General features: G+C 36.0%; 3 protein-coding genes across 3 annotated transcripts; 2 read left to right on the plus strand and 1 right to left on the minus strand.

Annotated features, from left to right (window-relative positions):
* The first annotated feature begins 677 nt into the window (after positions 1 to 677).
* On the plus strand, positions 678 to 3,856 carry LOC108594733 (putative inorganic phosphate cotransporter). Its single transcript, XM_017979870.1, has 5 exons — positions 678 to 775; positions 1,693 to 1,829; positions 1,894 to 2,967; positions 3,027 to 3,218; positions 3,773 to 3,856. The coding sequence occupies exons 1-5, from the start codon at positions 751 to 753 to the stop codon at positions 3,854 to 3,856; spliced, it is 1,512 nt and encodes a 503-aa protein (XP_017835359.1). The 5' UTR covers positions 678 to 750.
* Positions 3,857 to 4,711: 855 nt separating this feature from the next.
* On the plus strand, positions 4,712 to 7,170 carry LOC108595115 (putative inorganic phosphate cotransporter). Its single transcript, XM_033293352.1, has 5 exons — positions 4,712 to 4,866; positions 5,421 to 5,557; positions 5,617 to 5,829; positions 5,877 to 6,560; positions 6,630 to 7,170. Exons 1-5 carry the CDS (start codon positions 4,842 to 4,844, stop codon positions 6,837 to 6,839), a joined length of 1,269 nt encoding a protein of 422 aa, XP_033149243.1. The 5' UTR covers positions 4,712 to 4,841; the 3' UTR covers positions 6,840 to 7,170.
* Positions 7,171 to 9,809: 2,639 nt separating this feature from the next.
* Positions 9,810 to 15,197, minus strand: LOC108595034 (23 kDa integral membrane protein). The gene is made up of 5 exons (XM_017980175.1): positions 15,117 to 15,197; positions 14,126 to 14,196; positions 10,215 to 10,577; positions 9,952 to 10,146; positions 9,810 to 9,891 (listed from the first exon to the last, which is right to left on the minus strand). Exons 2-5 carry the CDS (start codon positions 14,183 to 14,185, stop codon positions 9,820 to 9,822), a joined length of 690 nt encoding a protein of 229 aa, XP_017835664.1. The 5' UTR covers positions 14,186 to 14,196; positions 15,117 to 15,197; the 3' UTR covers positions 9,810 to 9,819.
* Between the last annotated feature and the right edge of the window lie 319 nt (positions 15,198 to 15,516).

Raw genomic sequence — 15,516 nt, forward strand, 5'->3', positions numbered from 1 at the left:
AAATACGAGCGTTGCCACTGTCCTCAATTCCTTAAATTGAGACATGCGTACGCCAGTGAAAAACTTCATCCTGCAAGTGAACATTTCATTGTAGTCTGCATAATACAATATTTTGTTGTTTATTGCGAGAAATACTGAACAATTAGCTAGGTTATGAATATTTAGTTACATGCATTAGCTCAAATTACTTAATACATTTTTATGGGTACACATCCCAAATATTTGTAAATTGTGTTGGTCTGGGAATTAAATAACCCTAATCACAAGGAATTACTAATCAATTAGGAACCAATCCTAGGCGAATAAATAAGTAAATAGTGTTCACGTATAATGGCGACTATTTGAATTCAATATGTCGCTATGCTCAACGAAACCAACGTAGCCACCTAAAATTGTGTTAAGATCTTATATTCATATAAGAGAAGCTGATTGCTATTCGTTTCTCATAATCTGTATGTGAATAAAATGCGTTTAAAAACAAAACAATTGTACAAATAAAAAGTGAATTTCATATCATATCACAAACATTTGGCTTGTATGCATTCCGTTATCTATCCACATAGCTGTTCTTTAATCTTTGGGTCTGCGGACTGAAAATTTAAAATTGCCGCCATAAAGGTTATCTAAATTCACGGCTAGAACAGCGTTCAGCAGCGCTCAGACGTATTTAGGGTATTGCCAATAGTACTTGTGCCTTTCACAGCGCCAACTTAGCCACTTCAATTAATTCACTTTAATTAAATCAAAGCAATGACTGCTGCTGCGGAAAGCAAAGGTGATTATACAAATAGTTTAGTGCCATTAAAGAACCTTAATAATCAAAACTGACAAACGTGATTTGTGCCACAATTAAACCATCAAATTAGTGCTAAACTAAGTTGCTTACGATAAGATATGTACTACAGCCGTAAATTAAAAACTAATTCATATCAAGCAAACGAATGTCTACTTTATGAAAAATTATCAATATTGAAACTGTTTACCCAAGCAAGCTTCAACTGATTGATTAATTAATACGAGCAGAACAGTGTGAACTTTAAGTATAAATATTTAATTTTTACATAGTATACATATATTATAAGTATAATTAAACAGTGAATATTGAAACAGGTGTTGCATATAGGAATATTTTAAGCTGTTTATTTTCACATGGCTCCCAGCAATTTAGCAGTGAGCAAGCTGAAGATGGTGGTGATGCTCAGATGTTAAAGCTTAATTTGTAAAACATGGAGAATTATTTTTTCAATCCATGTCTTCTTCATGAGAATCATCGACAATCTCTTAAAATTTCTGCATTATGACGTCAATACTGAGCATTTCATGCGTTCATTTTCTCCTGATAAGTTGCAGGAAATAATTTAGAACCGACAACTTCAGCTGCTTTTTATATCTCTAACTGAGATGTTTACAACCTTATACAAGCTTGAGAGCCATAAAATAATCTATAATGCTCAAACTACTGTTTAAAACTATGAACTAGTTTACAAACACATAAGAAATGAAAATATTGTTTTAGCGTGTGTAACCAAATCATTTAAGGCCAATAAAAGAACATTAAAAATCAGATAAAATTCTTTGAAATCGCTTTACAGCCTAATAAATTTATATATACGCCATAATTTTTAATCGTGCATTTGATAAGTTCGCTGGCTGTGAGAATTTCTAATTCTAAATTTATTACATGTACACAAGGACCCCTTATCGGCATACGACATCTGCAGGCAATGCTGCTCTTCTTAGTCATATGTGTAAACTATATGGGGCGACTAAATGTGAGCGTGGCCCTGGTAGCCATAACAGATGCAGCTACATCCAATCCAGACTTTCCGGTAATTAAACAAAACAAAGTTAGTAGTGTATGCTAATATTTAACAAATTGAATTCATTTTGCAGCAACATGATTGGACGGGCCCGGAGAAGTCCTATATACTCTCCAGCTTTTATTGGGGCTACACTATTACACAATTTCCGGCGGGCTTTCTGGTACGTCGCTTTGGCGCCAAGGCTATTCTCTTTATACCAACAATTGCCACTGCCATTTTGAGTGCATTGACCCCATACTGCATTAGCTGGGGCGGCTGGGTGGCCTTCTGTGTGCTGCGATTGGTAATGGGACTTTTCCAAGGACTCATCTTTCCCTGCATACACGAGCACTTGGCCAAATGGTCACCACCCATGGAACGCAATCGTCTGGGAGTGTTTGCTTACTCAGGCTCTGATTGCGGCGTTGTTATGGCCATGGGCATATCTGGAGGGATAGCCTATAGTGCAATTGGCTGGCCAGGACTATTCTATGTAACGGCAGGCATGTGCTTAGCCTGGTGTGTAATTTGGGTGCTGCTGGGTGCCAACAATGCGCCCAGCTCCCGCTTGGTGGGGCCAGACGAGCGCGATTATATCGAACGCTCAATGGCACGCCCTGATGGCTTCCATGATCAGAAGATTCCCGTACCCTGGCGTGCTCTCTGGACTTCGGTGCCCTTCTATGCCTTGCTGATTGTGACTTGTGCTCAGGGCTGGTCCTTCTCCATAATGCAGCTACAAACGCCTGCTTATATGCACGGCGTGCTTGAAATGGAGATCATGAAGAATGCTCTGTACTCTGCGCTGCCTTTCGTGGCCATGTGGTGCATGTCTTACATGTACTTGATATTCGCCGACATAGCCATGTCGCGCCAATGGATGTCGCTGAATGTGCTGAGGAAATCTATTAGCACCGTCGCGCTTTGGGGACCCGCGGCAGCACTCATCGGTATTGGTTTCCTGGACAAGGAGCAGACGGCACTGGCCATTGCTCTGATGACCATCAATGCGGGCTTGAATGCAGGCTTTGGCATTGGCTGCAACCTCACTATCATAGACATGTCTCCCAACCATTCGGGCATGATTATGGCCATTATCAATGGCATTAGCAATCTCCTTTCTCTGGGCGCGCCGCTGCTTGTGGGCGTTATAGTTACCGATGAAGTAAGCGCTCATTATTAACAATTGGTTATGCTTTTAATCCTAACATATTTACTTGACAGAGCTCTCGTGGACAATGGCAAATAGTTTTCGCTATGACAGCCATTCTGTTCTTCCTTGGAAATCTGGTTTATATCATCTGGGGCAGCACCAACCAGCAGCCTTGGGATGCCGCCGATTTTCTCAAGCCACGCGATCTGGAACAACGTCCCCACTTGCCACCGCTCAAAATGGATCCTGCAGCTAGCAAAACTGTAAAGACTCATTAAACAACAAAAAGGCGTTTAGCAAACTATTTATGTACAAATATATGTATTTATCATTTGAATTAAATGTTATATTAAATGAAGCTGCTATTTAACAAACTGCTGGTATTATAAGTTTTTAGATATGTCAATATTTTTTATTCTAGTGGCGTATATAATAATAATTGTTTTATGATTGTTTTTCTACTTTTCTTTCTACTTTGGCGCTCGCGATTGACAATACTCAGTACAATAAATAAAATGTTATGGATTTATTTTCAAATGTTGTTTTTAATATTTGTGTATATGTATTTGAAAGTATGCAACACATTTTTCAATCATTTTTGTACTTGAATGATTAACACAAAACAAAAGCAAAGCACAAATGTTGAGGATCGACAAATAAGAAACCCAATTCTAATTCAAACATATTGTCTTAAATTAAATTTTGTCATTTTTTGCCTGTACTTGGGTCAATCTCAGAAAATGGCCGGGTTGTTGTATGGAGTTTCGACAAAAATAAAACTCCTGCTATTAAAGACATCTGGCGATTATCCTTCTAGAACATTGTGATCAGTGATGAATCTACAGCCAACAAATTTGCCATTATGGGTCCACAAGTGGAGAGTTCAAGCTCTATGGCCTAAAAAATGTATTTTCCAATATTACGTGGCTTATCTTTAGCGCTGCTAAACAGCCGCGCTCAACTTTAGTTGCAGTTATGAGCGTCAAAACGAATTTGAAGGCAATGGAAGCACAACGATAAGTGCAATAGAGAAATGAGGCCTAAATTGCGATAATTAGTTATTATGTGAATATTAATTATAAGCTTTGCCCATTTTCATAAATTAGTTGGCTGACAGTTAAAATGCCAACAGCAGCCAAACTGCGGCCCTAACAGCTTATGTTAAGCTTAACAGCTGAAAACTCTTGCGCGCTCTTTACTGATAAAGAGTAAAGAGAGAGTTAACATGTGCGTGAGTAGCTTACAGAGCTAGCCATCGTAGCTGATGGACCGCAGAAATAGAGAGAGAGGGAGCGAGCAATAGTTTGTGCTATCTTTGCTGTTTTGTTTCTTGTAGTAAGGCAAAAGAAAATGGAAACACAATGGGCGCACAGATGCAAAACAAACCGGCGAATAAACAGCTGTGGCTCTCAAACTGTATTGAATTACAAACTATGTATATTAAGTTGCAGTTGGCATGCATTTTAATCACAACAAATCAAGCTTTGCCACACTCGCAAAGCTGACATTGCGAATTTGTAATCAATTATTGCCGTAATTCACTTTATGTAAGTAACATTTTCATTGTAGATAAAACTAATTACTCGTTGCATTCATCCATAGGCAGCCAGACTATACTAATAGTAATAGTCGGTGCTAGTCTAGCACTAAAAGGTAGCATCGGTTATCGCTTAACTAATCGGAGGCGTGATAAAAACGTTGTATGAACTGTAAATTCAAATGGCCCGTAATAAAGGCTAAGTAAATATATGGCTGGCACAGCTTTGAAAAACGCTCAGACGTATTTCAGTTATTGGCAGCCGTGCATGTCGATTTTGAAGCGCAAACTTACTGCTTACAAATTAAAGCAGCAGCAAACATTTTAATAAATTCATAAACTCAAAGCCATGAGTGCTGCCGCTGAAAGCAAAGGTGATTATACAAATATTTTCGTGTTCAAAACGAGTTACAACAGCGTTTACGGCGTTTTAAGTGATTTCCGGCATTTATTTAAAAATACTACAGAATAATTTTTAAAAATATTTCGCTAACGCGCATAGTGAAATTGAAAGCAGAAGTGAAAGTATCGGAATGCGAAATACGATTTACGATCAGCATAGCTAAAATATTCCAACGTCAAAGCAATAAAACAAAAAATTAGTGGCGATAAGATATGTTATTTGATTTACAACTTTATGCATGAATGAAATCCATTAATGAATATAAATCATATTTATTAATCATATGCATATATCATATACTATATCTTGCTCAATTAAAATTGCTGCATTTTTTAATCATTTTGTTGATACGCGCACTAAGCCTTAAATTCACTTTTAATGTGTGAAGAGCAAACAACCTTTGTTACTTCATAAAAATATATACAAGTCATAATTTCGTTTTAATCGTGTGTTCGATAAGTGCGTTGGCATTTTTATGAGCTGGGACATTTTCTAACCGCACAAATTCTTCTCAATAAACTCAAGGACCCGCTATCGGCATACGACATCTGCAGGCAGCGCTGCTCTTCCTCGCCATCTGTGTTAACTATGTGGCTCGTCTTAACGTGAGCGTGGCCCTGGTGGCCATGACAGACGCAGCTACATCCAATCCAGACTTTCCGGTAATTAGCCAAAAATAAACAGCAATTAAGCTTAAGAGTACATTTTTTAATTCTTGCAGCAATATGATTGGACGGGCTCGGAGAAGTCCTATATACTCTCCAGCTTTTATTGGGGCTATATACTCACACAATTTCCGGCGGGCATTCTTGAGCACTTGCGCCGTTTTGGTCACCACCCAAGGAACGCAATTCGTCTTTATACCAACAATTTGCTCACAGGCTGTGCTGAGTGCATTGACGCCCTACTGTCATCAGGCCATGGGGCGGCTAAGGTGGCCTTCTGATGTGCTGCAACATTGTGCAATGGGACTTTTCCAAGGGCATCTCTTATGTCTCTGCGGGCATGTGCTTCGTCTGGTGTTTGCTTTGGCTGCTGTTTAGTGCCAACAATGCACCCAGCTCGAGATTAGTGGGGCTGGCAGAACGCGAATATATCGAACGCTCAATGGCACGCAAGGATGGTTTCCATGAACAAAAGATTCCCGTACCCTGGCGTGCTCTCTGGACTTCGGTGCCTTTCTTCGCCTTGCTGATTGTGCGTTGTGCTCAGGGCTGGGCCAACTCGACAATGCAGCTGCAGACGCCTGCTTATATGCACGGTGTGCTGGGCATGGACATTAAGAGCAATGCATTGTTCTCAGCGCTGCCCTTCCTTGCCATGTGGTGCATGTCCTACGTATACTTAATATTTGCCGACGTTGCCATGTCGCGCGAATGGATGTCCCTGAATATGTTGCGCAAATCTGTCAACACAGTGGCCTTTTGGGGTCCCGCGGCAGCACTCATTGGCATTGGTTTCCTGGACAAGGAGCAGACGGCACTGGCCATTGCTCTGATGACCATCAATGCGGGCTTGAATGCTGGCTCCGGCATTGGCAGCATTCTCACAATCATCGACATGTCGCCGAATCATTCTGGCATGGTTATGGCTATAACGAATGGTATTGGCAACATCTTTCCGCTCGTCACGCCGCTGCTTGTGGGCGTTATAGTTACCGATGAGGTAAGCGCTCATTATTAACAATTGTTTATGCTTTTAATTGAGTGATTAATGATTTTTATTCTATAACAGACATCTCGTGGGCAATGGCAAATAGTTTTCGCCATGACTGCCATTGTATTCTTCTTTGGCAATCTGGTTTACATTATCTGGGGCAGCACCAACTTACAGCCTTGGGATGCTGCGGATTTCCTCAAGCCACGCGATCTGGAGCATCGCCCCGACTTGCCAAAACTCAAAGTGGATCAAGCAGCCATCAAAAGTGTGGAAAAGACACAATAATGTACAAATCCAGAACGTGCCTATCAAACTATTTAGAATTTAACAAAATAATAGAATTTAATCGTCATACGTGTCGTATGCGCAATGTATTTATTACTTTAATTATACATGTATACAATTAGCAGACAGTAATTATATGAACTTTTACTATTTTTTTGAGCAATGTGTAAGCATTTAATATATAATTAAAAATTCCCAAAGCGTTTGGGCTATTAACTTTAGTCGACTGAGCAATGCACTTTCGATTTTATCGCTAAAAACGAATAATAAAAATCAAGTCTTAAAGAGAATGTGAACAATAAATTAAAAATAATATTAGAAAGCCAAAGTATGATTGTCTCTTATTAGGAATGAAGTTCATCAAAGAGCTCATCAAAATTAAAACTAAAACTTATAGAGATTTACAACAATTCAAAGAAATTCATTCATCTGACAATATGAAAATTGGTTAAAAAATGTATTATATAAAATAAATTAAATAAATAATTACTTAATTAAGTGTTTTTAAATTAAAAGTTAGCCTTAACCTTAATACATTTTCCAAATTAATAATTTATGACATGGCTGCAATCAAACTTCCATTCATAAATAATTTTCCAATAACAGGTTTCAAGTCAAAACGATTTTACACAAAACTATGCACTATGGGTAATATGGCTGTATTTTTGGGCATAATTGTTATTCAGTTTTATGGATAATATTTAAAATATATTATAAAAATAGTATACGTAATTTAAATCACAATTTTTTGCGTTTCTTTTCACTAATTCAGTTTCGCTCTGAATTATAAGAAAGATTATGAAAAATTGAGCAGCTAAACTAGTGAATTTTAACTAAAAGTGTAAATATGGAAAATGCAAAACAATTTACGTGCTGTTTTTAAATTGTGCAATATATTGTTGGAGTATATTGCTGGTGTATTTTAACAAACGTATATGTGTTCTATAAAATATAAATTTAGTTTTACTGTCAGTAAGTTAATAAAAGTTCTTAGACTTATAAACGAATTGGCAAAATAAATATATTAACTTTACACAAGCAAATTACTTTATATATATTTCATTTACGACAAGGTTTGTGGAGAGTATGGAGTGCTTGAGCCAGCAGATTAGATCAGAAAATAATTGTAGTTTTTGCTTTGAGGGCTTAACTGCATCTTAGATGTTGCTCTATCTCCTTTTTTTTAATAAATCTACCGTCGTTAACTCATGTTTATGATAAAATTAGTGAATGATGAATTTGACTCCTCTTTGTGGTTATTGTTGATTGTGGATATTGTTGTGTACTATTAACTATTCCTTGCATGAACCTCTCCGAGAACTCTGTGTGGATTACAACAAAACTTTATTGTTGCTACGCCATAGAGTCCACGGTTTTGAATTTTTGCGGCGTATTGTATTTAACTATTATTGACTAACACTATAACGGATCTGTTTGGGTTTTTCCCAATCCTTGCAACAAATATTGAGTGTGCAGCAGAAAACATTTTTTTATCTTCACTTTTGAAAGAACATTTAATTTGAACTATTTAGATATACGAATTAAGAAATTTTAATCTAAACGTTTTCAATAAATTATTATAGAATCAATAGCCCCTTTTCGAGACAAATTCACAAAGATTCGAAATAATCATATATTTATAATTATATCCAATTACCAAAATAATTCCTGCAAAAATATTGTGGTCTTCTTGTGGTCTAAGCATTAAATAAAAAAAGGCTTCTATAATAATATTATTAACATATATATTGACGTATTTCCGCGAAAGTAAAGCGTTTAAAATAATTTATTTCTTCTTTGAAATAAATTATTATATCTCTAATATTTATCCAGCTGCTAAGTGATAGACTTTAGAGCACGTTTGCATCAAAATCTCAATTTCAATAAAAAGCGACATACGATACTATATATGTAAATTCCAGCTTCTTGGAGAGGGGCTGAAGGGTAATTCAAATTGCAAGATAAATATATAAACATACATGTTGTGTCCATATATTTCCGCTCTATAGCTTTGAAATTATACATTATATTATAATTTTTAACTCTTTACTCATAGTATGGCATGTGAAAATATATTGTACATTCAATCGCTGGGTAAACAAACTTTATACATATAAGCTCTAGTTTTTTTTAACTTGAAGGTCGGCATAATGTGGCTGCCATATCAGTGGTTAGGCGACACCACCAACGTTGTTGCAACGTGTATAATTCGCATGCAAATTGGGTACAATAACCAAGGTTTTCCTATTGATAAATATGTGTATGCAAAAAAGACTCTAGTTTCGTTTTGAATTTTTTTTTATTTGTAAGTAGGTATATATAAATACGTTTTAAATGCTTTAAATTTTAGCTGCGTTTTTGATTTATTTAATGAATTATACAATGCGTTCAATAGATTTTCCTTTTTGTGTGTAAAAATGCTATGAGTGTATACATAATATTTCTTCTCAAGTTTTTTTTTTTGGACACTTCTTGTGGTCATTTAGTACTGGGGCTGTAACATATGTAAATATAGTAAATATATATAAAAATTACTTTAAGCATTTTAAACAAATTTCTAATTCGTAACATTGAGATTTCAATTTTGAGTTTGATTTGCTGCTAGACAATAACAGTAGCTAAGTTTTCTATTTATTTGTACAACGACGTTTATTTGCATTTTTTGTAGTTTTTGTTTTGTTTTTGGAGCAATATACAGTTATAAAGTAAAAGCATACAATATCGCAAGCGTCTTAAACTAAAAACTGTTCGTTGTTTCATTATAAACTTTTTGTTTGTCAACAAATAACTTAAAACATTGTTTTTCTTTTTTCAACCAAATGGTTTGGATTAAATTAAATTTGTTTTTCAAATTATTTCTGTTTGTGTGCGTTCTACGACAGTTGTATATAATGTATATATATTAAAGAATTAATGCGAATGTATGTTTGTTGTATTTATGTGTGTGTGTGTGTGTGTGGGTGTGTTGTATTGTTGTTGTTTAATAGCCGTTGCGACGCTTATAGTTGCGCACGTTGTTAGCCAAACAGCAGGCGAAAATGAAGCCAACCAGCTGCAAATAAAATACAATTAGCAAGGCTTTAATATAACTTTAACTAACAAGAACACTTACCTCAACAACAATCAAGCCCAGTCCAAAGAACTTGACGTTCTCGGTGTTGCCGGACATGAAGTTGACAAATTTGGTGCGGCAGCCACCATAAATGTTCGTGGGAATCAGGCAGCTGCCGTCGCAGCAGCTAGGAGGCAGTCCAGTCAAGATGCTTGTGCCATAATCCGAAAAATTCTCGCGACCGCAGCAGTGCAGCTAAAATAGTTGAAATCATTTGTAGTAATTAGGCAACAGCTCAAGGCAAAAATACTTGACACACTTACCGATTTCTGGATGGCATCAAAGACACCACTCTGACCCGACTGACTCGATGTCCAGGCCTGATCAATGACCTCGCCCATGGCATTGTCGAACTTCTCCTTGTTGGTGAACAGCAGCACCACAATTGTCAGCTGCAGGATGAGCAGCACCAGCAGGCAGACGGCATAGCTCATGGTCATGCAGACGGATTCGCGAATGGCGCCACAGCAGCCCAGGAACGAGATGAATACCACTATGGAGCCGAGCGTGATCATGATGATAGGCAATGCTGCCTGTGGTGGGAAGCCAACCTGGCCATTTACCTCAATGGTGCCGATGCTTTGTAGTATGAGCACGCCATAGACAATGCCCAAAATGCCGATAATCTGCAAGCAATAAACAAAAGTAAATAAGTAAATAAAATATGAAACAATTATTGAATTAGTTATACACTACATATAAACTTTGTATTTAAATTATTTATTTTTAAGCATGAATCATGTGCATTTAGAGTTGAGTCAACTTTTGCTTGCTTGTGACATATTTACGTCACGTAAGAAGAAGCTGCAATTGCTGCAGCTGATAAAAAAAGAAATTCTAAAACACTTACGCATATGTGTGTGTGTGCGCTAATTTAGTTTAATTGAAAACGAAGCGAGCACATTTAGCATTTAGCATGTCAAAGATAAATTAACAACAAGCCTTAATTACCGCTGGGCAATGGACAGACAGTCGGACCGACTGACTGAACTGACCTTAGGGATAACTATATAGTTGTACTAATGGTTCTACTAGCTTACGTAATGTTCAGCATTTACTTAGCTGCTTTAATTTGAATTAAAAATAAGCCACTAAAATATAATTCTTATGCAAATAAAGCAGTCTGTCTAAATTTTACTCATTTGCAAATATTTAGTTTCAGTTTAGTTAACTCTGTAGTAACACTCAGCTGACCTAGCGCTGATTAGATAGACAGAAGCAAACTGCATGTTCTCACAAAAGTTCAAGGTGCAATAGCAATTTAGAGAGATCCAAGTATATGCAAAAGATTTGCACTCGAAGCTGTATCAACAACAGCAACAACAACAAAAGCAATTGTTCAATTAATTGAATCTACTTGATTTCATTATGCCCATTTGCATGCTTGTTTATGTAGCTGGATCTCATTCTCATTCAGTACAGTAAGTGCGACTATAGCAGCTAATAGATATAAACTTTTGCCTCTAAATATGAAAATATAGTAATTTAATATTTATTTAATAACTGATAACTTTCAGTTTAAATGCAGCTACGTGGCTGATTGAATTCCTCTGCTTTGTTTTGAAAACTGTTAGATTAGTGTTGAGAATTAACAATAATAAACTCTAGAGCTTCCAATTGCCATAGCCCACTGTATTTAATTTCGTTTACTGTTTATTATTGTAGCTAGAGTTTGCGTTCTCTCTTCCTCTCTTACAAAAATATACTATCTAACATATTAGAAGTGCTAGCTGAAATGCTACAGAGCTGGACAACTGGGTGGGCGTTCAATAAAACCTCGAGAATTTCGTGATGAATTGAAGGCAATGTCTTTTGTTTATCTCTGACATAATTGACCCAAATGAAGCGCTAAAAGCAGCTTTCAGACACTAGAAGCTTGTTAAGTGCACTACTTTCTAAAAAGAAAAACAAAAGTCTATGACAAATGCCAGCCTAAAGCTGGGATTAAAAGCAGAAATTAGATTTACTTTATATATAAACAGCTTGCGATTTGTTTTGTAAACAGCGCGTAGACTGACGTCATTTCTGTCTTCAAATATTACGAATGCAAATGGCCAGCAGCAAATAAGTCAGGACTATAATAATAGTCAGCTCCCCACCCCCCAGCCCGGAAGTTTGTCAAGAAGTGAGTAACAACCCTTAAGCACTATTTGAAGTTATTTGGCTGCCCATTAACAACAACAATTGGAATGCGACATAATAATGCCACACCCCAAAAATAAGAGACGCTATGACGCGACAGCGCGACGCCATGTGGCATACACAAATAGTTGCTGTTGTTGTTGCTGCTGCTGCTGCTGGTGGCAACATGCTGCGTGTCTCTATCAGCGAGAAGTCCAACAAGTGATAAAAATACAGGCGGAGCTATGAAAGTTGTTGCTTAAGCAAAAGTAACGAAATAAGCGTCAATGCTTGTTTATTTAATTTAAAATGTATAAAGCATAGTAGAATATTCTAGGAAGTAAGTCTAGATTACAAAAAGCTTTTACTGCTCTTAAATTCATAGCAGAGCCAACTGCTCTAAGTTATGAAATTCTTTTGTTGTTGCTATTTTTAACTAATAACAATAACAAATGGAATACATGTATTTTAAGTTTGGCAGCACTCAGTGCCTAAACTGACTAACTGTTGTTTGAATCAGGCAAATGACAACTGCCAAATTATAATTAGATTCAATTATATTAAGTTAGTGCAGCAATTTATTTATGTTGTTAATTGTAACAAACATTATGAATCATTTTTACACAGCTAACTGCACTTTTAAATGAGCAATATGTATTCTATGAAATTCGCTGATATTTTCATTAGCCACGTAATGCGGCAAGACTCAGAGCAGAGACCTGTGACTGACACTGTCTGTGATTCAAGTTCTAAAACGCACTCAGTCGGTGAGACGTGTAGAAAATATCAATAAAGAAAATAAAGTGGAAATAACAAAAATTGAGTTGTACTTGTACTTCAACAGTTTGAATCTGGGTAAAGCACACATCGACTATATAAACAGCCGACATACATATATATCTATATAATATGTGTATGTGTGTGTGATTTCCCTTTATGTATGTAATCAAGTAAATTGCACAATGTTTCGCTGTTGTTGTTGTTCGTTTCTCGAGCGTTGCGATACATATACATGTATGTGTGTATATAGCAACCACCTTTTGTTGTTAGCCAAGCGACGCTTAAAGGCGGCATTTTTTTGTTGATTGTTGCTGTTGCTGCTTTTGTTGTTTTTGTAGCTGTGGCCTGTTAATTTGCCAGTCTGTACTGTCAAGTATGTTAAACACACACACACACACATGCATACAGTTTGTGTGTGTGTGAGAACTCCAACTGCAAAAAAGCTGCACGTGTAAAGGTATTTGTATATAAGCCATAACGTTTGCTGTATTTAGCGGCCAACGCAACAAGTTTTTTTTAAATATTTTTTTTATTTATGATTCACAGAGCGTCAATTTGCAAACGCGTATAAATTGTTAAAATATATAGACGAACCAACATATTTGTTTTAACAGTTTTTTTTTCTTTTTATTTAAGGCATGTGTTTGCATAAATATTTACGTGCGTATTAATATTTCAAATATGCAGTCCAAACAACAAGGCTGCGACTTTGAGTCATTAGTCATAATGAAAATATCAAACTAAAGCAATGGAATTCTTACTGCAAATTTCAGTGAGCAACTGTTTCATAGTATAAAAGATAATGTCAGCAAATTCAATGAAAGTTTATTATTTTTATGCTGCCGCTTTGCTTAGCCACAGCCTCTTTAAAAGCGACAGAGCATCAAACAAAGCCAAGTTTTCTCATAAACATAAAAATTGATTAAATCCCAAGCACGCAGTTCGCAGCAATCTTTATTCACATACAAACATTTATATACACGCACAGCAGCTTGTCTAACCGGCATTATAAATACAAATACCCAAAAAGCGGACACAGATAGCCAAGTATATAGAGAGAAGCTGCACATATGTATGTATTTGTAAATAAAACGATGATGTCATAAAAGCCCCAAGCCGAAACAAAAATGAAACCAAACCGATCCAAAAAGTAAAACAAAAACACATTTTACGTAGAGCTAAGCACGATCAGCTAACTAAAATTACGCTGATTACTTTAGAATTCCAAGAAATGTGTATATATAAAAATTATAAAAAAATATTTGTCACTTACCGACACAATGGTATTGAATATGAACAAAATATATTTGACCATAGATGTGCCACAATCCATTTTGCAAGATGCTGCAACAGAGAAAGATAAAAAACACGCTGGTTAAATAATAGTTAGGAAATTGATTTGATTTAAACGCCGCGCTGTCTTTACAAGTTCAAATTATGTTAATACAATAGCCTCATTTAAAACTCTTTTATACATCGATTTGATTAATAGTGCATATTTATCATATTACGCAATAATTAATTTTACTACTTATAAACTGAACTCTCATGCCAACAATAAAATTGTTTTGCTATTTTAAGCAGCTGTTGCAAATAACTTTGCAAAATAAAAAATTATTTCCTTATACATTAAAAAATTAAATTTGCGGCAGCGTGAAGGCCTCAAGTTGTTTATTAGCTTAAAACTTTTTTATTAAGCAAATTTAATGTTCATGGCAATTATTAAAACAATGCATACAGCTGTAAAAAAAAAGTAGCTTAATTAGTTAGTTGTGTTTACACCGTAAACTTTATGCGCTCGTCGCCACAGCAACTCAAACTCAAAATAGTCAACAACAAAAACTCATTGAAGGCTACTATAGAACAGCCTCGAAGAGAGCAAAGCACACACACTCACACACATATGACTGATTTTACTTGATAGAAAATAAAAGAAAAGTTCACTGCACTTTTCTCAGTCAACGAAATACCGACAATGCCGATAATAATATCATTTTCATTCAATTTCCTTGTGTACTTCACACACAGGAGCACACGTTTATTTTTGTTGCTTTTTACTACTACGTCGCATGTTTTGCTTTCGCTTTTGCATTGTTCGCTTTTCAACCACTTTGCGTCCCGCTGCTTCCAGTGCAGCTGCAGCATCAATATGCCAGTTGGTTCAAGGTGAATTAAACGAGAGCATTTATATATATTTATACAGACAAGCGTATATATACTATATTTAATTTATTTACAATGCGTCACTTTATACACTGCTTTACCTGTTATTAACTTTAAATTATAGAATTCGCACGCGCAGAAAACACGTCCAACTTGTTCGAGATCTGTTTTTTATTTGAATGAAACTTGTATTTTAAATCGAATGAGTACGAAAATATAAACATCGAGATATCGACTATCTTAACAGCTGTCATCCACAATACTTTTATTCATTTTACCATGAAAGTCGCGACTGTCATCCATAAAGAGGTGTTTTTTGTGCGAGAGAAAAAATATCGATAGCTAATGCACTTCTCAACACTGATATACTGCCTTGGCGGCAACTTTCATTAAAACGGTAAATAAATTGCCAATATAGCAAGTAATGATTTGCTGAAAAGGACAGCAGTTAATGGATATGCATTATCTAATAAATAGGGTTATTAGCATTACTATCCCTAT

Source organism: Drosophila busckii, chromosome 2R, assembly GCF_011750605.1.
Source record: "Drosophila busckii strain San Diego stock center, stock number 13000-0081.31 chromosome 2R, ASM1175060v1, whole genome shotgun sequence".
Lineage (NCBI taxonomy): Eukaryota > Metazoa > Arthropoda > Insecta > Diptera > Drosophilidae > Drosophila > Drosophila busckii.

Bases quoted from the DNA above. Each gene is read 5' to 3' on its own strand.
- LOC108594733 (XM_017979870.1), top strand. From the start codon at position 751: ATGACTGCTGCTGCGGAAAGCAAAG. The intron at 1,830-1,893 runs GTAATTAAACAA...TTCATTTTGCAG, and splicing joins CATCCAATCCAGACTTTCCG to CAACATGATTGGACGGGCCC. The intron at 2,968-3,026 runs GTAAGCGCTCAT...TTTACTTGACAG, and splicing joins GCGTTATAGTTACCGATGAA to AGCTCTCGTGGACAATGGCA.
- LOC108595115 (XM_033293352.1), top strand. From the start codon at position 4,842: ATGAGTGCTGCCGCTGAAAGCAAAG. The intron at 5,558-5,616 runs GTAATTAGCCAA...TAATTCTTGCAG, and splicing joins CATCCAATCCAGACTTTCCG to CAATATGATTGGACGGGCTC. The intron at 5,830-5,876 runs GTGGCCTTCTGA...GACTTTTCCAAG, and splicing joins CAGGCCATGGGGCGGCTAAG to GGCATCTCTTATGTCTCTGC.
- LOC108595034 (XM_017980175.1), bottom strand. From the start codon at position 14,185: ATGGATTGTGGCACATCTATGGTCAAATATATTTTGTTCATATTCAAT. The intron at 10,578-14,125 runs GTAAGTGACAAA...TATTGCTTGCAG, and splicing joins TATTCAATACCATTGTGTCG to ATTATCGGCATTTTGGGCAT. The intron at 9,892-9,951 runs GTAAGTGTTCTT...TTTTATTTGCAG, and splicing joins TGGGCTTGATTGTTGTTGAG to CTGGTTGGCTTCATTTTCGC.